This window comes from Nycticebus coucang, unplaced genomic scaffold (genome assembly GCF_027406575.1).
Source record: "Nycticebus coucang isolate mNycCou1 unplaced genomic scaffold, mNycCou1.pri scaffold_65, whole genome shotgun sequence".
NCBI classification, from domain to species: Eukaryota; Metazoa; Chordata; class Mammalia; order Primates; family Lorisidae; genus Nycticebus; species Nycticebus coucang.
The window spans coordinates 433,592-458,706 of NW_026515591.1; the positions used below are offsets into that span (position 1 = coordinate 433,592).

At 37.9% G+C, this 25,115-nt stretch overlaps 1 protein-coding gene and 1 non-coding gene across 9 annotated transcripts; both read left to right on the plus strand.

Moving 5' to 3' along the window:
* Nucleotides 1-6,727: 6,727 nt before the first annotated feature.
* Nucleotides 6,728-22,980, plus strand: LOC128579552 (NADH dehydrogenase [ubiquinone] flavoprotein 2, mitochondrial-like). 8 transcript variants are annotated; one of them, XR_008378196.1, is made up of 4 exons: nt 6,728-7,426; nt 10,350-10,395; nt 12,138-12,203; nt 14,307-14,385. XR_008378196.1 is itself a non-coding variant. In XM_053581581.1 (3 exons), exons 1-3 carry the CDS (start codon nt 7,361-7,363, stop codon nt 18,700-18,702), a joined length of 324 nt encoding a protein of 107 aa, XP_053437556.1. In that variant the 5' UTR covers nt 6,728-7,360; the 3' UTR covers nt 18,703-18,813. The 8 variants fall into 8 exon arrangements, 1 of the variants encoding a protein (XP_053437556.1); XR_008378195.1 differs by lacking the exon at nt 6,728-7,426 and adding an exon at nt 11,351-11,421 and having other exon boundaries at nt 10,161-10,395; XR_008378197.1 differs by lacking the exon at nt 10,350-10,395.
* LOC128579556 (U1 spliceosomal RNA) lies at nt 16,078-16,241 on the plus strand. The gene has a single exon (XR_008378199.1). It is a non-coding gene; the product is annotated as a U1 spliceosomal RNA (small nuclear RNA).
* Nucleotides 22,981-25,115: the final 2,135 nt, after the last annotated feature.

A 25,115-nucleotide genomic window follows, 5' to 3' on the forward strand; every position in this document is an offset into this window, starting at 1 on the left:
AAGTCACCATCTTTTCTAACCTAATCATGGAAATGACATCTTATCTTCTGTGCCATATTTTATTTATTTATTTATTTATTTATTTATTTATTTTGAGACAGAGTCTCACTCTGTCACCCTGTGTAGAGTGCTGTGGTGTCACAGGTAATAGCAACCTCAAATTCTTGGGCTTAAGTGATTCTCTTGCCTCAGCCTCCCAACTAGCTGGGACTACAGGCACCTGCCACAACGCCCAACTACTTTTTGTTGTTGAAGTTGTCATTGTTGGTTAGCTGGCCAGGGCTGGGTTCAAACCTGCCACTCTTGGTGTATGTGGATGGCTCTGTAACCACTGTGCTATGGGCACTGAGCCCTTCTGTGCCATATTTTATTGGTTAGGAGTAAGTCACTTGGTCTAGTCCATACTCAAGAGGAAGAGGTTACTTACATAAGGACATGCACACAAGGAAAGGGGATTATTGGGGGGCATTTTATAGACCACAATGTCCACATACTACTCAGGGATGGGAGGTGATAAATAGTGTTTTTTTTTTTTTGAATGTTTATTATTCCCAAGACAATAGGACACGTTGAAAGAATTGCTCTACAGAAAAATAAACATCAGATTTCAGAAGGGGTAGCCCATGAAATAGGAGAGTTTGGCATTATGAAGTCTACTCTCTTTAGTGGACAAATCCACCTAAGAACCCAGTCATCTAGCTATTCTATAAGCTCCTTGAGGGTAAGACTATATCCTTTATCTTGACATCAGCATTTTGGGCACCGTTCCCTGACACAAGAAAGAAACGTGGAGAACATTAATGATTGAGGAATGGTCTAATGAATGCTAACATCTGTCTCTCTCTTAAGATATCCTCTTGCCCATGAGGTACACATTTAACAAAATATTATAAAGTTTAAAAAGTGGTTACGTAAAGGGGAAATTTATTATTGCGGGAATACTAAATAAATATTTGATTAAACAAATGTCAATAGGCTTTCCTCATGTTGGCTCTGGGTGTATTCACTTTTTGAATAATACTTTTCAAAATGCTAATATGAAAAAAAAACTATAATGTGGACCATTATAAAAGCTGTATTCAGGAAAATCTGCACCTGTCATGATAGAGTGAGCTTTGTGAACCTGGGCATTGGGCAATTAGAATTCAGCATCTAGGTTTATCTAGTGAGGACAATTAGCAAGGAACATAGGAACTGTATGTACTCTGGGAAGTAGCGTCCCACAGGGACTCAGAGTTGGAGGCCAGCAGAACAGTGGATCCATATGAAGATCTGTGCAAAACCTCCTCTATACAAGGATACCTATAAATTTTTGTAAGCCCTTAGAATTCTGGGACTGCAGAAAATGCTACGAAAGCTATGTTAACTAGTGTGATGAAAATGTGTCAAACGATCTGTGAACCAAGTGTATGGTGCCCCATGATCACACTAATGTACACAGCTATGATTTAATAAAAAAAAAAAGAAAATGTCCATTGTTTTGTCATTTATTTCAAATGAAATGCTGGTTAGAAAACAAAGTTCATTTATTAAAAGAAATTAATACTTGTTTCCAGAACTGATATACATTCTCTCATTCATTCTTTAATTCATTCATTTGCTCCTCTTTCTCCCCTTCCTCTCTCCGTCTCCCCCTCTCTTTTTCTTCTCTCCCTCTTTCCTTTCCTTTCCATCTTTTTTTCAATATACATATATCCTCTCTCACTAGGAAATGTCATAAAAAATATACAGCTCTTTTCTAAGCTGTTCTCTTATTTTTAGGCCAAATCAATATTCACAATGATAGCCTACTTCTGAAACCTGATTAAGCTTCAGTTGGAGTAAAGAGATATTTTCATATTGCTTTTCTTATTTAAATATGACACTTCTTGTTGAAGATTGAGGCCTTTAGTTGAACTTCTAATTTCTCTAACCATTATACATATTTATTAAATGATGCTAAGCCTACCACTTTGCATTCTCCTGCATCATATGGTTACACAAAGTCAAACTGACGTGCTGTGGTCATCTTAGGGGCCAGCCTAGGATACCCTTCTGCAGGCACAGTCCCTGTGAGAGTAAGGGCAGAAGTTCTTTTCTTTCATAAATTTTTCTATCATTTTCTCTATCTCAGGGAGAAGTTATTTCCTGACTCTATACATGTAAGATATTTATGGAAAGTTACAAACATTACTGGCTAATTCAGCCTTCTTATTCTGTTTTGGGTGATTTAAACCATGAATATTAATACTAGGATTCCTTGGATGTTGAGAGATGAGTAAGAATCAGATTGTGTACTTCATAAGTACAACAGAGGGGTTCCCAAGAACTACAAATTCTGTAAAACAAATCCTTTAAATAAATAATGGAAAATGATGGTTTATTATAAGCCCTTTGAAAAGTTGAAAAATGATGCAAAAGGAAAGAACTCATCTGTTCTTAGTCAGTTTTTGACCTTTGACTATCTAAACAGAAGAAACACAGGAGCTGGAAGCTAGGAAACTGAGCAGCACCTCTGCTGTCACGTGAGCAGAGTGAGGCCCACCTCCCACCCCTGTGAAGGTCTATGGAGATGTACTAGAGGACCTTTACACAGAAGATTCCACTCCATAATTATTCACGAAGAAGGCCGCTGCTAAGACGTTGGCAATCTCAGTAACTTTTAATTTTTTTAACCTGTAAAATGAGGACCAGTTGTTTTCTAAGCTTTCCTGCTCTAAAATGCTGATACCAGGTCCCACCAAATTAAACTATCTCAGACTTCACATGACAGTTCCTGCCCTTCCAGTGCCCTCATACCATAGCCCCTTCGTATGGGGCTTGAAAATTCTATCATATGTCCTCTTGACACTAACACACTCAGTATCACTGTGCAAGTTCCTGCCAAAAGCATCTTATTTCTATAAAGGACAATGAAGGCCTCAGCACCAACATCAGATGCCCCTGTTACTAACAGCACTGAAGTTACCTGGGAGGAAGTGGCCCTAGGAAAAGGTGGAAATGTCTCCTCTAACTCTTTTCATTAGCAGGTATCTCTTCAAGAGGTTAATTTGCCACCTTGACCTTCTAGCTGCTCTCAAGGAAAGCTTATCTTTCACTTCTTTCAGGTGAAAGAAAACTTACTTCCGAGAAACCCTATTTATAGCAAATTCCAACATAGCCTTCAAGTGCCAGCCCAGTGTCACGTACTCTATGAAAGTTATTCTGACCCCCAACCCTCTTAAGAAATTGGGCACTCTTTCCCCAACCATTTCATCTTGTACACAGGCTCTGTATTATAATCTTCTCTCAGCAAGTGTAAGGTCTTCCCTAGAAGGGCTGTGGTCTTTTGCCTTTGTATCTCCAGGGCCCTAGTGCCCAGTGTATAATAGGGGTGGAAAATATATTTGCACAGTAGATGAGTTGATCAATTCTACCCTTCTCTGATCATTTTTTTATTATACAGTCTAGGCTATTTATGTCGAACGACCCAAATATATGCAGTAAATGAACTACTGAGATGAAATGCAACTTTTCTTAGTCAAGGAAAATTTTATGTGCAAGGAAAATTGGCTATTTCAAGAAATTTTATATGAATCTTTTTGTCAAGGAAGACATGAATTCAAATATTCATGGTGATTTTAAGGAGCAGACTGTGGGAGGGAGTTCAGAGTTGTTTTCTTTTGCCTAGACTGAAAATTGCCCAAAGAACCTAAGAATTGGCTCATTTCTCTCTCCCCAGCCCACACCCTAAATTAAAACCTGAATGAAAACTGATAGCAGTAAAAAGCACACTCTAAGGAAGTGTGTATCCACTAAAAAGAAATGAGTATAAAAGACAATTATTAATTTGTAAGGCATAAAGAAAAAAATGAAAAATTACTTTTAATTCTCCCACCATATTTTGCTAAATTTTTTTCATTTATGTGTATAGTGTATATACATATATGTACACACACAAGGTGGCCATAAAGTTCATGTGCAATTTAAAATAGTGTGAAATACATATATATGTACAGAAACTGTAGTAATGTTACATGTGATATTTTGTAATCCTTCTTTTATTAAACTTAACACATCATGGGTATCTTTACTGGCTGTACTATAATTTATTTGATCAGTTCTCTATTAATCATTTACATAGCTTCCAAGGTTTCAATGTCATTAAGAACACTGTGATGGACATTTTTGTGTACTTTCATTAGGGGAAAAAAAAAAACATGTTAAGAAACTAACTAGGCCAGGTGTGATGGCTCATATCTGTAATCCTAACACTCTGGGAGGTTGAGGTGGGAGGATTGCTTGAACTTGTGAGTTCAAGACCAGCCTGAGCCAAGTGTGACATTCATTTCTACTGAAAATAGGAGAATTAGCCAGGCATGATGGCACGTGGAAGGTGGAGGCTGGAGGAGAAGAATCACTTGAGCCCAAATGTTTAAGGTTGCTGTGAGCTATGATGACTCCCCTGTACTCTAGCTGGGGTGACAGAGCAAAATTCAACTCTGTCTAAAAAAAAAAATGAAGAGAGAAAAGAAAAGAAACTGAACACATTTTGCCAGATTACCTTCTGCAGAAGACCATCTTATCGCACTGCCACCATCACTAGGTGACAGTCTGTTGCTCCCCACATTACCAACAGCAGCTATTAGCAATTTGCCGATTGATTAGGCAAGAATTATATTCATTGCTTTTTAATTATTTTGATTACTTGCTTGGGAAACATTGATCAAATTCTGCCAGAAACTTTAACCTCAGCCATGGAAGCAGCTAAGATTCAGTCCCATGTTGGGAAAGTAACAAGCAATGTGAATCCGATAATGGCTTAGGTGACATTTTGCTTATATTATATATTATTTGCTTATATTATAATATATAATACTTTTTTTTTGAGACAGAGTCTCAGTCTGTTGCCTCTGCATGGAGTGCTGTGGCATCATCATAGTTCACAGCAACCTCAAAATAGTCTGTTTTTGAAGTTTGTATAGCTAAGTTATTGGCTGTTTGGTTTTAATTTTCCCTTCTGGTCCCACATATCTGAGATAAACCTGAGAAATGGGAAGGATCACAAAGGACTGTCCTCACTTACCTCTCTTGCACATACCCTCCCTCAGCATGTAACACTTCAAACACTTCAGTCCACCATTGTGACTGGTCGCTCTTCTTTGCACCCTCAAATTTCCTGCTTAAAGTCCTTCTTGTTCTCACTCACTCATCCAGCAGTAACCTTCTCATTTTTCCCTTCCATTGAGTTTTGACTTTACACTAATTTGCTCTTATCTGTTCTTCTTAGAAATGTGCCTTCTTAGCAAAGAAGGACTCGGCCTGCATCTCACTTTATTCATTAGAAACCCTCGGAGGCAGGCTACAGGCAGGTTAGTATTGTCATTTGTGGGCATGCTAAGAGGGGTGATGGGTCTCTGGCTGTTTTAATAAGTAGGATGTGACTTAGGAGATAACTGTAATTTAGAATTCCTGACTAAAGTATTCCACAGATAGAGCAGACCAGCTTGTTAGGTACTGAAACAAAATGAAACTTTTGAACCCTTATTGTACACCAGGCACTATGTTAATTGTTTTCCATAAACTGAAAGATTTAATGTTCTAATTATACTTTTAGAAATGGAGGACCAAAGCTTCACAGAACCAAGTGAGTGATGAGAAGAGAATTCAAATCTGAGTCTGTCTGATGGGAAAGCTCATGATTTTCATTACACCATATCCTCAAGAGTGCTGATATATTTATGGAGAAGAAATCCTAAGAACGAGAAAATCAAACTACACATTCGGCCATCTCCCTAGATTTTAGTCTAGCTCTGCTGGCTCCTGCTCCCTCATTGCCACCCCCCAACACCCACACCTTCCTTACTTAAAGGGCCAACCACTGAAGTTAGGGCAAATTTCCCTGGGCTTATAAGAGTATTACTAACTTAGTGAAATATATCTAGCCAGGCAGCCATTGTGTTTGCCCCATGTACATAAAACAAGCCAATTTTCAATCAAGCCTATAAAGTTAGGTCAGTAACAGTTGAAATCACTGAGTTTGTCCAGAAACAATGGCTTTGAGAGTAGGAGGCAGTACAGGGGTTTTCCAAAGAGCCCCCACAATTCCATCCTAAGGATTCTAAAAGGAACAGCTGACTGTGCATTAGGTTACTTTAAAAGTGTAATGACCGTAGAAATTAACTTACGTTATTGGTTATGAGAGATTTAATCCTGAGACTTTCACTTGGGAATTATTTGGGGTAAGGATAAGCCAAAATTGCTCTGGCTTAACAAATCCTGGTGAAAAGTGTCACCCTACTAGCAGTTGAATGACAATTGAACTAAAGCATTTTGCTTTCTATATCTTTTTCAAGAAAGTGTTAACAGGTTAGACACTCCCTTTGCCCTGATCCTTATTGTTTAAAAACATTACTCTTCGTGCTCTGGTTCTGCTCTGAGGTAACAGAAATTGGGGACACCTGGTAAATCCGTGACACGTATTAGACACTTAATAGGATATACACCTCCATGGGTTGTGAACTTCAAAAGACCCTGCTCTACTGTAGATGTTTCCATTAGTAGCCAATCCAAGTTTATTCCCCCAGGCCCATCTTTGCTAGCAGACCTCCCCTCTTATTGGGGGAAGGAACACTTGCTGGTTCTTTTTCAGTCTGGGGTAATGAACCAGGACAACATGGGAGAACTTACAATTTCCTCCCCCTCTTTTCATTCCACCTTAGCTCATGTCTAACACAAGAAGGTCTATTTTTTATTTGTGGAAAAAAAAACATATTCTTGCCTACCCACCAACTGGCAGGCACTTTCACTCTTGTATATCTGTCTCTTAATATAAACATTGCCCCTCCTAATCAATTTTTACCCGTTCCAATAAAAACAGGTGGCAAGCCCCCAAAAAGCTCCATTCTAATCTCACTCCTTGTCACCCTGGAATAGCCACAGGGAATGGGACAGGACTCAGAGTTGAAGGACCTTCTCTACATTTCTTCCACATATTATCACGAGACCTACAAGAAAGCCTAAAGGAAATATCCCAAAACCTTATAAAACTACAAGATCAAATAGATTCCTTAGCAGCCATAAGCTTCCAAAACAGATGTGTTAGACCTTCTTACTGCAGAAAAAGGAGGCTTGTGTTTGTTTCTAGATGAAGAGTGCTGCTTCTATGTCAACCAGTCTGGACTCATCAGAGATGCAGCCAAGAAATTAGCAGAATGACAACTTCCGAAGACAAAGAGAAAACAGCTGGCAATCTCAGTTTGACTCACAAGGATGGCTCCCTTGGGTCCTACCTCTAATCACCCCTTTAATTCTTTTATTACTTTGTGTCTCCCTAGGTCTGCTCCTTAAATGGACTATGACCCAGCTAATTTGGAACACCATTTGAAGTGAACTCAACAACATGTCACCCAGGTCCTTCTTCTCTAGGAGGCTCGTTCAAGACAACACTGAAATCTTTCTAACTCCAGTAAGTCCCCACTTACCCCTAAAGAGTCTATGGCCCACTCCATCAGGAAGTGGTTTTGAGAGATTACAGATTATCCTTAAAATAAAAGTGGGGAGTTGCGGGAAGAAATCCTCACAACCCTCACAGCAGCACAGCTATTTGGGAGATAGGTAGAAAAAGAAAGCAGGCCAGAAATCAAAATCCATGATCACAGCAGCCCCCTTCCCACACTCCTGAAATTCCTCATGACCCTGAAAGGACGATAGCCATCCTAGCAAGATAGCTACTGATAAAAAGCCGGTAAGAAACCAAATGGCATGGTCACAGTAACCCCTTTCCCTTGAATGCTTCAAAGCCAGTGTTCCTGGGAAGCATCAGAATCTCAGACCCTTGTCCTGGCTGGCACTAGAGAAAGGCCTACATATAAGATTAACACCTTCCAAAGAAGACTTCCTTTGTCTTTCGTGACCCCCTCTGACACTCAACTACATTAATAAAAAACCCTTGAAACTGGGTGAGGGGCTGACTTCTAGTCAGACTCTGTTCTGCTCCTTTAAAATAAAGTCAATCCTTAATCACTGGACAGGCCTCCTCTCCTTCTTGCAGACCCTGGCCCAGACTCTATCCCTAAACCTCTCACACTCTGCCTAATCTCAACTGTCTTCACTTGCCAGATAAGGTGTCTCCGTTGACTCCCTCCTTCCCAGTTTAGATCCTGACACTGTGGAGGGACAATCTATCCTAGCAGTGCACGTCATCACCCAGTTGTTTCCTAATATTGGAAGAAACTCTAAAAACTTGTAAAGGAGCCTCAGACTTCACAAGTGGAATTCCAAACCTGGCCTTCAATGGTGTTTGATAACCAGATGGAGACAGAGACCAGGGGAAAGAGGAGGCAGGACACAACAGGCCCTGGGAGCAGAAAAAATACTATAAAAATAAAAAATAATAGATCTTCTAATATTTAGCTACATAGATTAAAGAACAATTTTCAAGGTTCACTCTCTATTTTAAGTGAAAGTACATGACACATCCTGGATTAATGAGAAAGAAGTCAAATATTGATCTAAAATAGAAGCATTTTTAATGTAGGGATTGGTAATGTTTAATTTGATATACAGAGATTAGAACAAGAAGTGTGTTTAACAGTAGAGGTGATAAATTTCCTTTGTACCTAATGAACACTTAATTTTAAGTAAGTTTTTTTACTTTCAGTTTGTCATATTATTCTATGCTAAATAGGAAATTAGGAAAATAGATATAAATATAAAAGAGTCCCTCATAATCTTGTTAACGTAATAAGAACAGAGATTCACACTTGTAATTGTTTTTGGCCTTCCAGTCTTTTCCTTAGTGTCTAAATTTAGTATCATTAGGATGATAGTTAATGCTATTTTTGGTGTATTTGTTTTGCTTAACCCTGATGGTTTCCAATTCTGATTGTGGACCAAATGCTTTTTCTATATGGGGAAAAAAAATTAGGAAATATTTTTGTTAGCCATATAATATTTCAGTGTTGAAATTATCAGTAATAAGACTTCCCCATCTTGGCACTTGGAGCTCAGTGGTTAGGGCGCCAGCCACATAAACAGAGGCTGGTGGGTGCAAACTAGCCTAGGCCTACTAAACAACAATGATAACTACAAAAAAAAGCCAAATACCCCGGCGTTGTGCCTGTAGTCCCAGCTACTTGGGAGGCTGCAGCAAGAGAATCACTTAAGCCCAAGAGTTTGAGGTTGCTGTGAACTGTGACGTCACGGCACTCTACCAAGGGGTGACATAATGAGACTGTTTCAAAAAAAAATAAAAAGATCTCCCTATGTTGAGCTTTTAGGTTTTTGCTGCAGTAAATATCACAGAAGCAACATGTTTTTATGTAAATCTTTATTCTCATTTCGTAGTATAAGAAAAATTTCTAAAAGTATAATTACTAGGTTTAAAAGATGCACACTTTTTTAGTCTCTCCATACATCAAGGTAATTTGCTTACCTAAAAGGGTAATTGAATTTTTATCTAATGTATAATAAGCACCATTTCTCTATACACTCAATAGAATGAAGTATTATCTTAAAAAAAAAAAAAAAACTTTGCTAATTTGATAGCTGCCATTTTTTTTTTTTGAGACAGAGTTTCACTGTGTCGCCCTTGGTAGGGTGCCGTGACATCACAGCTCACAGCAACCTCCAACTCTTGGGCTTAAGCAATTCTCTTGCCTCAGCCTCTCAAGTAGCGCCCGCCACAACGCCTGGCTATTTTTTGTTGCAGTTGTCATTGTTTAGCGGCCTGGGCTGGGTTCAAACCTGCCAGCCTTGGTGTATGGGACTGGCATTGCAACAACTGTGCTACAGGCACCAAGCCAGCTGCCAGTTATTTTAAATTGTGTTCTTACTTACTAGTAAATTTAACTATTTGAATTCTGTGAAATTTTTGTTCGTGGTATTTACTCATTTTTTTCATTGATATTTATATGTCTACTATCTTTTCAGGCTGTTAGCTTTTTGTCACCAAATACATAGAGGATCTGAGAGTACTAGGAGTAGAGTTACTGATGAAAATGGATAAGCTTATGGAGAAAAGGACATAGGAGTGAGAACTGAGCCCAGAAACCCAACTATAGAAGTGGATAAAAAGTCAGTCAACAGAGAACGTTAAAGAGAGGACTGATTACTTTCTTTCTCTAAAAATTAATCCTTCGCCTTTATTATGAAATCTTTGTTTTCTCTCAGGATTTAGTAAATAATTTATTAATGTTACTCAAAAATTGTTCTGTGGTTTTTTTGTTTAATATCTTCTCAGCTAAGGTGAAAAAATAGCTGTCATCTAAATTTTAGTTTCAGTTAAGTTTTATGCTGATATTGTTCTTATGTATTACTCAGGAGTTACAGCCATGATTTCATGTTTATCTCAGTCTAGGAATATAGATATAATCTTGTGTTTAATTCAGATTGATCCTGAAGCAATTTGGAAGAAATTAGACTGTCTCCTTGAATGTAAATGTTGCATTCTTTGTTTAAAAAAAATTATCATATAGGGCGGCGCCTGTGGCTCAGTGAGTAGGGCGCCAGCCCCATATGCCGAGGGTGGATGGTTCGGACCCAGCCCCAGCCAAATTGCAACAGAAAAATAGCCGGGCGTTGTGGCGGGCGCCTGTAGTCCCAGCTGCTCGGCAGGCTGAGGCAAGAGAATCGTGTGAGCCCAAGAGTTAGAGGTTGCTGTGAGCCGTGTGACACCCTGGCACTCTACCCGAGGGCGGTACAGTGAGACTCTTTCTCTAAAAAAAAAAAAAAAAAATTATCATATATAAAAACATTCTTTAGAATTATAACAGTTACATACCCACCAGCTGCATAAGAAAGAAAAAAACGAACATGATTGAAGCCCCCTCTAATTGCATCCTCCCCAGTTATTCTGAAACTAATATTTATCACTCCCATCTTTTTTCTTATGCTTCTTATTCTACATCTAGGTCTTGTCTAGTTAATTAAAGCAAATGTTCCAGGTAAACATACTTCATCAACTGAAACATTGTTTGGACCTAGGGAAAAGTTAAATATATAATTTTGTGTTGTATTACTCCTTTTACTTTCTTTGGTTTGCCTTCTTTGAATTGCCCAACTCTTTGCAGGTTCCATGCTTGTTTTAATTCAGGGTTCTCTCATTTGTCTGTGGTTAGCAGAACTCAAAAGTGGGAAGAATCTAAAGTGATAGTTGATTGCTTGAGTGGGCAGGGTAGGAGCAAAAGGGCAAAGAAAAATGAAGGCAACAGAGGGAGTAATCAGATTCTTTCCAAAGCAATTGAACATATGTCATAAGTAGTTTTCTGCAACTACTTTTACAGCTGGAGTTTCTGAACTAATTTAATGCAGGATTGAAAAGGAGGATACAGTTGACTCATTTGTATAGCGTATATGACTCATTGGATAGAATGAAAACATTTTTATTTAGGTCCTCATAAAGAAGTGGGGAGGCCGGGCGTGGTGGCTCACGCAGTAATTGCAGCAGTCTGAGAGTCCAAGGTGGGTGGATTACTTGAGCTCAGGAGTTCAAGACCAGCCTGAGGAAAAGCAGTCTCTACTAAAAATAGAAAAACTGAGGCAAGAGGATCACTTGACCCCAAGAGTTGGAGGTTGCTGTGAGCTATGATGCCATGGCCCAGGGGGTGACAGCTTGAGACTCTATCTCAAAAAAAAAATAATAATAATAAGTGGGGAACCTGTGGCGTTAAGGTGATATGTGGCTTTCTGGGTCCTCAAGTGTAGCCTTTTGACTGAATTCAAATATTGTAGAACAAATCCTTTTATTAAAAGGGGTGTAGTAGAGAAAGATGAAGCTTTTCTTGCCTCTTTTGATGTTTAAAAAAGAATCTTGTAATCAGAAAGCCACAACAGGTTTCCTATCCCTGCAGGGTGGCCAGAATGACAGTGCCATTGGCAGCCAGGGTGTGGTAGAAAGGGTGCACAGTTCAGCACATCTGGATTGTAGTCCTGGTTCTCCCTTTGACTCTTGTGTGTGACCTAAGGCATGTGAATAACCTTGCCTTTGTGTCTTTATTTTTTATATGTCTCTGGAAATAGACAGGGGCAGGGTGTAGAGTAGTAGACTATAGCTCTTGAGACCTTTTACTTCTGTAAGTTAATCTTATTGCTTTAAATTATGAATCTTAGAGTATTTCCTTATGAAACATTTCTTAAGGCTGTGATTTACTGAACTGCATTAAAATGTTAAATTTTAGGGAAGACATATGAGGAATTTGCATAAGGCAGCTGTGCAAAATGGAGCAGGAGGAGCTTTATTTGTGGTAAGTAATTACTTAGATTTCTTCAAAAAGAAAAGACTTGGAAATTTGGGTAAATCTATTGTAATAAGCCAAAATATCTTTTTTTTTCTTTTTAATTTTCTGTCTTTAACTAGTCAAGTGAAGCAGTGGGAGTGGAGAAAGAACAAAGGAATCTGTAATGGATTGTGATTAAGCCAAAATATCTCAAACACCAATATCTTTGGTATATCATGGCCATTGGGATATTTACATATTGCTAATTGAATTTACATTTAAAAAGATACGTTGTTCCACCTAAAGCTCTCACATTTAATTTGGCACCAGGGAAACTGTAGGAATAAGAACCTAGTTTGTTCTTTGGTGAAATTAGTGTGAGCCTTTAACCTGATTCTAACAACTCTTTGGGTTCTTAAAATTCAGTCATGTTGGGTGGATTGCTTGAGCTCAGGAGTTTTGGACCAGCCTGAGCAAGAGCAAGATCCCATCTCTAAAAGTAGTGCAGTGTTACAGCAGGCCCCTCTAGTCTCAGCTACTCGGGAGGCTGAGGCAAGAGGATTGCTTGACCCCGAGAGTTTGAAGTTGCTGTGAGCTATGATGTCACAGCACTCTACCAAGGGCAACAAAGTGAGACTCTGTTCCCCGTCCACACCCCCCAAAATATCAATCATGTGGGTTGACTGAAGGTTCTGAGGCTGTAGCTTGGGGAATCCCAAAATGATAGTGGTTTGAAATTTATGGATTTTAGTAATGTAGTGAATATATTAGGAGCTGCCCTTTATATTTTTGGTTGTCAAGGTTTTATTACAGGGAGAAGTCTATGAATTTACCAGCTCACTTGTACAATTCAGAAGGGAAAATATAATGTATTCCTGTTTCTTACATGGTGAAGTTTTTAGCGATTAATCTAGTGTTGTTTAAATGCAATGTAATGGGCTTGTATGATGATTTAAGAGTTAATGTTATAATAAATAGCTTTTTGCTATGTATTATCATCTTTGTCTAAAAACATACCAGATAGGCCACATATTTAAGATCATTGTCCAAGTTTGTTTTCTTTCCTTTTTTAAATTTACATCCTTTAAAAAGTAGAACTCCCAAGAGTTGACATATCAAGAGATTCAGTTCTGTGTTTACCACACATACATATCTTTAATGGATATAAGTGTTAATCTCAGTGTGACTCATTTGATTTCTTGTTAGAAGAAACAGAGCTTCTTGCTATTGATTACTTTCTGTTTATGGAAAATATATGGAGAAGAAATGGCCCTTTTGTACCTTCCCTAAGTAATGAGCCTTAATGTTTTTTGACACAGATTTGGTCATTGACAAGCTGATACCTTTTCTTTTGGAAAAAATGTACGTACGTTCACACTCAAAATTTTGTGTCTTAATTTCTTTTCTTTCTTTCTTTTTTGAGACGGAGTCTCACTATGTTGCCCCTGGTAGAGTGCTATGGCATCACAGCTCACAGCAACCTCAAACATGGGCTTAAGCAATTCTCTTGCTTCAGCCTCCCAAGTAGGGAGGCACCTGCCACAACACCTGGATATTATTTTTTGGTGTAGTTGTCATTGGTGTTTAGCAGGCCTGGGCTGGGTTTGAACCTGTCAGCCCCAGAGTATGTGGCCTGCACCCTAGCCACAGAGCTATGGGAGCCAAACCTTGTGTCTTAATTTCATAAGGCTTCTCATAATTGGCATTGTTTTGGTAATTACATTAGAAGATCCTCTTATCTATTGAAATTAGATAATACCAAAAAAAAAAAAAAAGAATTATAGCAAAAGCACACATGGTAGTTTGGGAAGACTGCAATAAAAAAAAAAAAAGAAATTAGATAATACTTTCTTTGTTGTTTGTTTTAGTGATCCTAAAGCTACTTCCCTTAACCTTTAAAAAAATGCCTCCTAAAACTTTTCTAAAATTTTGAGTTCTGTTAACTTTGGTAATCATTCTCATTCATGTTTTTAGTCATTCTTTTTGATGGAAGGATAGATAGATATACTATATCATGTTGTAATTAAAATGGAGAGACTAAACAATCAAGTAATAGTATAGTGATATATAGTGTTATTCACACGTTGATAGAATTTGGATAATTTTGAAAAATCTTTTTTCTTTGTATAGCACAGAGATACTCCTGAGAATAACCCAGATACTCCATTTGATTTCGCACCAGATACTCCATTTGATTTCGCACTATAAGGTATGACTAAGTTAACATCATATTATTAATTTACAGAATATTTAGTAGCTTTCATATGTATAAAGTGGGTGATTTCCTTTTTTATACAGAGGATAGAGGCAATTGTAGAAAACTACCCAGAAGGGCATAAAGCAGCTGCTGTGCTTCCAATCCTGGATTTAGCTCAAAGGCAGCATGGGTCGTTGCCCATCTCTGCAATGAATAAGGTACTGGTTCATTTTTACCTTAGTTGGAAAAGAGGAGAGATTGTGTATGATAACTTCCTTATGTAGAGATTACCCTGATAATCTCCAGTGTCAGAACCTAGGAGTTTGGAGCCCTTTAGTCATTTATATGTTTCCTTGAGTTATATTTGTTTTTTGTTGGTTCCTTTAAGCTTTCTATCTTTGCAGAAAATAGAAGAAGTATTATGGTGAAAGAAGGTTTTTTGAGGGGGCTGGACCGGATGCAGTGGCTCATGCCTGTGCTCTGGGAGCTGAGCTCAAGGGTTTGAGACCAGCCTGAGCAAGAATAAGACACCTTGTCTACTAAAAACTAGAAAAACTAGCCAGGCATGGTGGTGGGCCCATGTAATCCCAACTACTCAAGGAGGCTGAGGCAGGAGGATCGCTTGAACCCATGAGTTTGAGGTTGCTGACACCATGGCACTCTAACGTGGGTGACAGAGTAAGACTTTGTTTCCCCCACCCCCACCCCCAAAAAAGGTTTGAAACAGTTACAATAAAGATAAAAGATCCCAGATGTGTATAATTTAGCATCAAGATTTCTGAAAATTAGCATAACATTTAAACATTAGAATTACAGGAAAAAAAGATCCGGGTATAGCTAGTATGAGTCTTTTTAGTATTGTACATCTTTGATTATAGGCTTTAACAAAAATTTATATAATAAGTAGTATTTTTGCTACCTTGGAACCTGCAAAAATGATATGAGCGACCCATTTTGGCTAACAATATGAAGATAGTCTCTTTGTACATATTTTAAGATTTGTTTATTTTTCTAATAGCTTTCAGCAGTAATCCAAATTTCAAGTTTATTTATATCCTAATAATATAATTACATTTGTGTGGCAATATAGTATATCATTTACAAAGTACTATACAAAAACCACATACTGGCTCAGTGCTCATAGCTCAGTGGTTAGGGCGCCAGCCACACACACTGAGGCAGGTGGGTTCCAACCCATCCAGCCTGCTAAACAATAATGACAACTGCGGGCGGCGCCTGTGGCTCAGTGAGTAGGGCGCCGGCCCCATATACTGAGGGTGGTGGGTTCAAACCCAGCCCCGGCCAAACCACAACCAAAAAAAAAAAATAGCCGAGCGTTGTGGCGGGCACCTATAGTCCCAGCTGCTTGGGAGGCTGAGGCAAGAGAATCACATAAGCCCAAGAGCTAGAGATTGCTGTGAGCCGTGTGACGCCACAGCACTCTACCGAGGGCAGTAAAGTGAGACTCTGTCTCTACAAAAAAATAAATAAATAAATAATAAATGACAACTGCAACAAAAAATAGCCTATCATTGTGACAGGTGCCTTTAGTCCCAGCTAGTTGGGAGGCTGAGGCAAGAGAATCGTTTAAACCCAAGAGTTTGAGGTTGCTGTGAGCTGTGATGCCACAGCACTCTACCGAGGGTAACAAAGTGAGACTTTTTCTCAAAAAAGAAACAAAAACAAACAAACAAAACACATACTATACTTACTTGGAAGGGGAGATACCATGATCACAAAGGTGGTTTTCTCAGAGCAAGGCTCATCCATTGTACTTCGGATGTGCTGACCCCTGCGATTTCCCCAAATGTGGGAAACTCGACTGCATAATTTGTGGTAGTGGGGGACTGCATTTGCACTTTCCCCTTAATAAAAAAAAAAAAGAAAGAAAATCCCACATACTATTTGATTTTTATGAGAATTATACAACTAAGCCATATTTTATTATGGAAAATATCTTTGATTTTTCTCTGGACTGACTTCTTCCCTGGCAATGTTTTCAACAAGGTAGATGTCCAATTATTATGTAATAATTTCTCAATGATAGAGCTAGGACTGAATTCATTTCCAAATCAGTGCAGTTTCGGAGATGCTGCTATACGTCATTGTTATCACTCTGTAGACGTCACTGGATTAAAACTGTTAGGCTCGACCATCATCTTCCTTGAAGAATATGAATGCCCTTGGTTTATCTAATAGAATCCCTAACGCAAATTCTAGATTTAGTTTATTGACCTCTTATTTGCTTTGCGTGCACAGTACACTAACACTGTGAGGACCCTTAGTATTTTCTTCACTGTGAAAAATGTTATAAAGCAAGTTTAGTGAGGTACTGTCCTGAGTGAACATAGTCAGGTGGTTATTTTTTCAATAAATCACATTTCTTTGGGAGTTACATTATTTTAAGCTAAATAGCCTACTTTTCTAAATAATGATTTAGGTATGTGTTTCTAATTATGGTTTGGGGGATTTTTGTAAAAATTCATGTTTTTTAATAATGGCAGGCCTGTCAGAAGTCTTATTGAGTCTTATTGACAAGCTTAGGAGAGGAAAATAAGTAAGAAACTAAATGTCAGAACATTTAAGTAATAAGCTGTGTATGGTGGCTTGTGCCTATAGTCCCAGCTACTTGGGAGGCTGATCTGGGTGAATGGCTTGATCCCAGGAGTTTAAGACCATCCTGGACAACATTATGAGACTCTGTTTCTAAAAATAAAAATAAATATTGTTCTAGTCTTTTTAGAGTTGGATGTGTACGGAGGAAGAGGCAGGAAACAGTGTACAGAGAATAGAATCAAGATGCTTTTCACTTTACATTTGGGACGTCTAGTGTTGTTTCCTCTCCCTCTCCCCAATCCAAGAAGCACCCAACTAACACCCAACCTTACAACAAAAAAATCCATCCTTAAGGTCACTAATTATCTCTCTGTCACTAAGACATAGGGAGGTGTGTGGGAGAATTCCAGGGGAGAGCTTTTTCAAATTGACAAATCAGGGCCCCCGTCCAGGTTTGTTAAACTACTTAAGTAGTAGGGCTCTAGCATGTATATTTTGGTAGAGAGATCCCCAGATTCACATACATTCCTGGTTTAGAATCACTGGATTAAATAGCACAGCTAGTTTGTGTGTCACAATCAAGCCATGATTTGATGTCTTTTGAGAATACATTTCCTTGAGAATTCCTGATAAAGTTCTACATTTTTTTCATCTGAATTTCATTTAATGACCTCTTCTTTTATGTTAGAACGTGGGCATACTACATATAATATGTATAATTTTAAGAGTGTCAGATAGGAAGTCTTAATGGTATTAGGTCACCTAGAAAGTTATAGCTATGATTATAGTCATGATCAACTGTATAAGGAGCAGCCCTAGCAAACATCTGGAAAGCCTTGTTTTCCCTAATAGAATTGCTGACTAAGAGAAGCATGCTGAGATAGTGGCCCTCTTAGTCCCGAACCCTGGGACATCAAAACAGGTATTTTCTATTCATGCCTTGATGCAAAGGGTTGGGAAGTACTTGTCTATTATATCCAGCTATTGAAAGAGTATTGTGATATGAAATGAAAGTTGTGTTTTGGATTATTCTGGAAAAGTGTCTGTGTGAGATGTATGCAGAGATATCTAAATGTAGATATGTAAACAAATATGGGTTAATAGCTTTGATTCTCAACCTTTTTTCTTTTGCAGTACCATTTGCACGTACTGTACCTCACAAGTAACATCAAGCCTTTTTTGAAAAATTGTGTAGGGTTTTAAAAATCTAATTGTTTACTTTATTGGGATTTGACCACTAATTTTTTGCCATTTAGACTATTAAAATGACAAAATATGAGTTGGTCCAAGTAGAGATTCTTAGTAGTGAAAGACTTAAAGATTAAGGGAAAAAGAATATCCTTTCTCAGAGATGAGGAGTAGGGTAGAAGGAGGAGGCAGTGCTATGACTCCACTAATTTCTGTGCTCTGTGTGATTTAAGTGTAAGATGTCTGCAAAAATCAAAGTGTTTATATCTGGTAATTATCAATACAAGAATGTTTTCCACTTTTGAAGAACTTTTCTATTTTTACCAAATTGAGGCAATGTTGAAATTGTACTTTTTACAACATACCTAAAAAGTTCAATTAATATTATTTTAGGTTGCAGAAGTTTTACAAGTACCTCCAATGAGAGTATACGAAGTAGCAACTTTTTATACAATGTATAATCGAAAGCCAGTTGGAAAGTATCACATTCAGGTCTGCACTACTACCTCTTGCAGGCTTGGAAACTCTGACAGCATCCTGGAAGCAATTCAGAAAAAGCTTGGTATGGGATACATTATATTGTGACTTTGATAAAAAGTAAAATTGTCTTTATTGATTTGACATATTTCTATCTTCTTGGGGTTTCCAACTTCCACCAGCTTCTTGGATCTGTTATTTCCCTGGTAGAAGGCTGTCTGTTACTGCCCACCTTTATTTCTTCCAATTTTGTGTTCTACCTTAGTTCTTAGCCTCCAAGCTGAGTTATCTGTTATCTTTTCTTTCTAAATCATTAAGCTTGTTTGAAAAGCTTCGAGGAGTGTTAAAATTTTGATTGTTTAGAAAATTATTTCACTTACTGTGTGATAGCATGTGACATGTAAAAATGACTATTATTATGCATACATTCTTCTAAAGCAGCCATGGAACAAATAAGAGTGTAGTAAAAATGCTTCAGGAAGGGGCATTTGAAATAGGTGTTATTATATAATAGTAGCATTTAAAAAGTAAATGGGGATTTTTCCATACGAAATGCCATTGCTGCATTTATACCTACATATGTCAAATGCAAGAAAAGGACTTATCCTTTAATTTTGTTATGAAGTATACAGTACTTGCATGTTGTAAAAATAGTTGGGCAGTATTGAAGTATTCGAACAGAAAGTTGAAGTCAGCTCAATATCCTACTCCTGAGCCCTAATGTATAAATTCTGATAAAAGTTGGGTATATAACAGATTTTATATCATATTGATTATTAAATACATAAATATAATATGTCTATGTTTGCTTTTTATACTTTATTTTGACTATCTTTCTATAGCACAATATATGTCTGCTTCTTTTTTCTATTATAAATTAAGTTACTCTGCAATTACTTTCATGTACATACATCTTTGCATACTTGTCCTATTAAATACTGAAGTTATTTACAAGAAGTAGAATTGAAGGGTTAGCCTTTATCATATTTTTCCAAATTGTGTTCCTTAAACATATGAGAGTAGCCATTTTCTTCATAACTTTAATAATCTTTGACATTAGGTATTTTCTGAGTTTTTGCTAATCATATAGTGTGACTGATTTTAGTTTAATTTTTACAATCAAAATGAAAATATAGTCTGATGCACTGCTATATAATAATAAACACTAGATATGGGTTTGTTGAAGTTTGATTGTTTTTTAAAGGAAGACATTTGCTTAAATCCTTGCATGGGCTATGCCTCATGCCTGTAATTCCAGCAGTCTGGGAGGCTGAGATGGTTGGATTGCTTGAGCTGAGGAGTTTGAGACCAGCCTGACCAAAAGTGAGACCCTTTCTTTAATAATAGCTGGGCATTGTGGCAGGCACCCAGGAGGCTGAGGCAAGAGATCACTTGAGCCCATGAGTTTGAGGTTGCTGTGAACTACAATGCCATGGCACTCTACCAAGGGTGACTAAATGAAACTGTCTCAAAAAAAAGAAAAAAAAAAAAAAAAAACACTGCCATGCCTCAATGCCTCACACCTGTAATCCCAGCACTCTGGGAGGCCAAGGCAGGCAGACTGCCTGAGCTCAGGAGTTCAAGACCAGCCTCAAGAAAATTGAGACTCCTGTCTCTAAAAAACAGTCAGGTGTTGTGGCAGGCGCCTGTAGTTCCAGCTGCTCAAGAGGCTGGAGGCAAGAGAATCGCTTGAGCCCAGGAGTCTGAGGTTGCTGTTATCTGTGATGCCATGGCACTCTACTGAGGGCAAAAAAGTGAGACTCTGTCGCAAACAAAAAAAAAAAAAAAAAGGAAAAGCCATCCTTGCATGTTCTAATTACATATTTTTTTTTCTTTTTTAAATAAATGTAATACTCTTAAATACTTACTGTATATCTCTGTAATGTATTATGGGTTTTCTTTTTCTTAAAACTGAATTTCTGTCAAAGTATAACCTGGTCCAATGGAGATTATTTATGTTTTTAGGAATAAAGGTTGGGGAGACTACACCTGATAAACTTTTCACTCTTATAGAGGTGGAATGTTTAGGGGCCTGTGTAAATGCACCCATGGTTCAAATAAATGGCAACTATTATGTGAGTATTTCATTTAATGTAAGTTTAAGTTGTATGTCATATTTAAAATACCTTAAGTACTGATTTCATGTCCTGTAGATGTTGGTTTCTGAATTGGCTCATTTAGAAGAAGCTGTTGGCATAAATACCCAGGTTTTTAAAAAATTATCTTTAAATGTGTTTTCCTTTAGAGGATGACAAAAGTCTTAAACTTCTAAATTGTGAAAAATTTAGTAATTTACATGTTAGTATACAAAATAACCTTGGCATGGCAACTATGAAGACTTAACAGATAAGACTTAACATTTTGCCACATTTTACTTCAGATATTACAATTATCGAAGCACTCCAATCCTAAATCTTTCATCCCCCATTATCATAAATTTAATGTGTATTCATGTCATACATGCTTTAAATTTTTTTTTCATGTATGTATGCAAGCCAGACTAATAGCACTTGTTTTAAAAATTTTATAGAGATGGTATCATACCTCTCAGTACTACTTTAGCTGGATTTCATAAGTTTTGCTTTTTTGTTTTTAACTGAGTACTTGTCTGTTAAGTTTTGTATTTTTGGTCTCTTCTTTGACCTTTACATTTTTAAGAAATATTATTCAGATACGTGGAATTTTCTTGTTATCTTTTCAAAAAATCACTTGCCATCCCAGTTATATCATGGTCTCATTCAGATCTTGTTAGGTCATATTTCTTAGAAATTTGTTTGTGGAAGGTCTTTGAGGACAGAGTGAAGTAGATTCTTTAAGAGGGATCTGTGGCTGGGCACAGTGGCTCATACTTATAACCCCAGAACTTGGGGGAGGCCTAGGCAGAAAGGTCACTTGAGGCCAGGGATTAGAGACTAGTCTGGGCAATAGTCAAACCCCCATTTCTACAAAAAATTAAAAAAATTAGCTAAGTACAGTGGTGGCCCAGCTAGGGCCTGGACGTTGGACGTTGCAGAGAGCTGCGATGATTCCACTGCACTCTATCCCAGGTAACAGAATGAGACCCTGTATAGGGGGAAAAGAAAAAAAAAGAAGGGATCCTCTCTTGCTCCTAGAAGTCCCTCCTGGCCTAGGAAAAGCCCCTCCCCTCACTCATTATGTCCCCTATGTCTCCTCTTCTCCTCTAGTCCAAAAGTTCCAGGCTAGCAGTTTTCTTTCAGGGATAGTTTAATTTCTAATTTGCTCCCTTTTTTTGAGACAGAGTCTTGCTCTGCCCTCCCTGCTAAAGTGCCATGGCCTCAGCCTAGCTCACAGCAGCCTTAAACTCCTGGGCTCAAGTAGTCCTCAGTAGTCTCCTGCTGCAGCCTCCTGAATATCTGGTACTATAGGTACATGCCACCATGCCCAACTAATTTTTCTATTTTTTAGTAGAGACAGGGACTTGCTCTTGCTCAGGCTGGTCTTGAGCTCCCGAGCTCCAGGGCTGACTCAGCTTCCTAGTGATTACAGGCATGAGCCCAGTCCTGCACCTCCTGTTTTCTCTTATATTAAGGATATAGCATTTGGGGATCTTAACTTTGTATGGTTTCGACGGTCTCTTGTTAGAGTCTCTTGGGCTGGCTGGGGGCTTTGTCCCTTGCTCCTCTAGGCTTTGAAATCCTGAAGCCAAGTTTTACTTGGTGTTTCATTTGTCCAAAACGTGTTTTCACTGAATTTTTGGATTATGGATTTAAATAGGAATTAGTCGAGACTTTGTAAGTAGCATTAGAAATCTAAATGCAACAGCCTATAGATGGATTTGTCAGAAGAGATAGAGATTGTTTCAGTTAGTAGTAAGAGCTTTGATAAGATTATGGAGCGATACTAGGAGTCTACTTATAAGTTACTAATTATTCTTGGTACCCCATCATTTTTCAAGGATATAGCGTTTATTGACCATATACCTTGCATTGTTCTAACTTCTATATTTTCTCATTTAATCCTCAAAAACACACTGAAGTAGGTCTACAGATAAACAAATTTGGGGAGGCTGAATAATTTGTCCAAGATTGCTAGTAAGTAGTGGGGCCAGGACTTAAATGCAGATGTATTTCACTGCAAAGTACTACTCCGTATTGCCTCTTCAGCTACACCTCTTGTTGCAGTTTATATTTAGCCCTATATGCTATGTATAGGAATTATTCAGTTGTTGCTACCTTGGTAACTATCTTGTGAGCTGAAAGGCAGGCAGACAATAAAATAACTGGTTTTAGGGATTTATAGACTCAAGCAGTATGAAATAATTTCAACATGCCTGTTGTAATTTGTTTTTTCCTAGGAGGATCTGACGCCTAAGGATATTAATGATATTATTGATGAGCTTAAGGCTGGCAAAATTCCAAAACCTGGGCCAAGGTATGCTTTTGTTCGTATACATATAATAAGTTTTAATGGCTTAACCTAAACTAATCTTTCACATAAACTTAATTTTTAAAATTTTATATCCTAAGTTCATAGGAATTGGCCAGAGCTTTGGATGGTATCTAGAATAAGATTTTTCCCCCCTAAAACCCTATTGAGTATCTGAGTATTTACAAGAGAAGGAAAATTTACTACAAAGATAAATCTATTCCATTGTTTAAAAATTCATGCTGGTAGAAGATTGACTCAAAGACTAATTACTCCTAAAACCCTCTAATTTCCTCCTAAAAATTTAATTCTGCCCTTTGTATCAACACAATCTTTTTTGTTTGTTTGAGACAGGGTCTCACGGAGGTTGGAGTGTAGTGGTGTAATGATAGCTCTCTGTAGTCTCAAACTCCTAGGCTCAAGCGATCTTCCCGCTTCAACCTCCCAAGCAGCTGGGACTATAGGCATGCACCATAGTTCCCGACTAATTTTTATATATATATTTTTAATTTTTATATTTTTTATAGAGAGAGGCTGGTCTTGAACTCTTAGCCTCAAGTGATCTTCCTTCCTTGGCATCCTAAAGTGCTGGGATTACAGATGTGAGCCACCACACTCGGCCAACACAAGATAGTTTTAATATCTCTTCCAAATGATAGCTGTTCAGTTATTTGAAATAGCCATTTTATCTTCTCCATATATTTTTCTTAGATTGAATATTCACAGTTCTTTCAGTTTTTTTCCTTATGTAATACAACTTTAGTCTCTGTCCTCTGTGGGTTTTCTAGTTGGCTCTAGTGACTTTAATGTGGTACTTAAACCAATCATAGTATTTGAGATATGTACTTAGTAGCACAGAGGATTATGGGTCTGCCTCCTCTGTTCCAGACATTATATTTGTAATAATGCAGCCTACATCAACCCTTATTTCAGATATATTACACAGTCGATTGCATTTAATAGTCATCTAGAATACCTAGATCTTTTTATATTGATCCATTGCTTATCCAGGTTGCTCCTATGCTAGAGTCCTGTCATACTAATTTCAATTATGAACTGAACTTTTACTGCTATTTCATATCTGAGTGTTCAATTACTCAAAATTCTTTCTTTTTTTTTCTTTTCTTTTTTTTTTTTGTAGAGACAGAGTCTCACTTTACTGCCCTTGGTAGAGTGCCGTGGCGTCACATGGCTCACAGCAACCTCCAGCTCTTGGGCTTCCGCGATTCTCTTGCCTCAGCCTCCCGAGCAGCTGGGACTACAGGCGCCTGCCACAACGCCCGGCTATTTTTTTGTTTTTGTTGCAGTTTGGCCGGGGCTGGGTTTGAACCCGCCACCTTCGGCACATGGGGCCGGCGCCCTACTCACTGAGCCACAGGCGCCACCCTTCAAAATTCTTTCTTAATAATAGCCAGTGTTTGCATGTTTTTTTTATGGTTGTAATCCCTGTATAATTATTTTTTCTACTTAATGTCTTATAAACTTTTTCTTCTTTTAACATGTTGGTAGGTTTTAATGGCTGTGTATTAGTCTGATATTTCAAAAGAGCTATTATGTGCTCTTTATTCTCTTGTTTTTAAATACTGCTTCCTTCGTTTTATCAAAAATAACAATTCTTGAAGTTGAATTACTAAGTATAAGTGGTTCTATAGTTTCCTCTCTAGAAGTACTGACTCATCCTTCTGGCAGACTAATAACCTTCCTTAAAGAGACAATGAGATCAATTCAAGGTAACTGAGTTTTGTAAATACTAGCTTAGCTGGTCTTTGTTAACTGTTGCTTTCTTTTCTAAGAAGCAGATATGGTAAGACCTTCATTGACTACAGTGATTACTTCCTTAAATTGACCTAATTTTCTTTTCTCTTTTCTATTTTTTTCTTTCTTAATTTTTTTTTTTTTAATTTTGAGGCAGAGTCTTACTCAGTGCCTGGGTAGAATGCTGTGGCATCATAGCTCACAGCAACCTCACACTCTTGGTCTCAAGCAATCCTCTCACCTCAGCCTCCTGAGTTGCTGGGACTACAGATGTTCACCATAACACCTGGCTAGATTTTTCTATTTTTAGTAGACACAGGGTCTTGCTTTTGCTCAGGCTGGTTTTGAACTCTTGAGCTCAAGTAATCCACCTGCTTCGG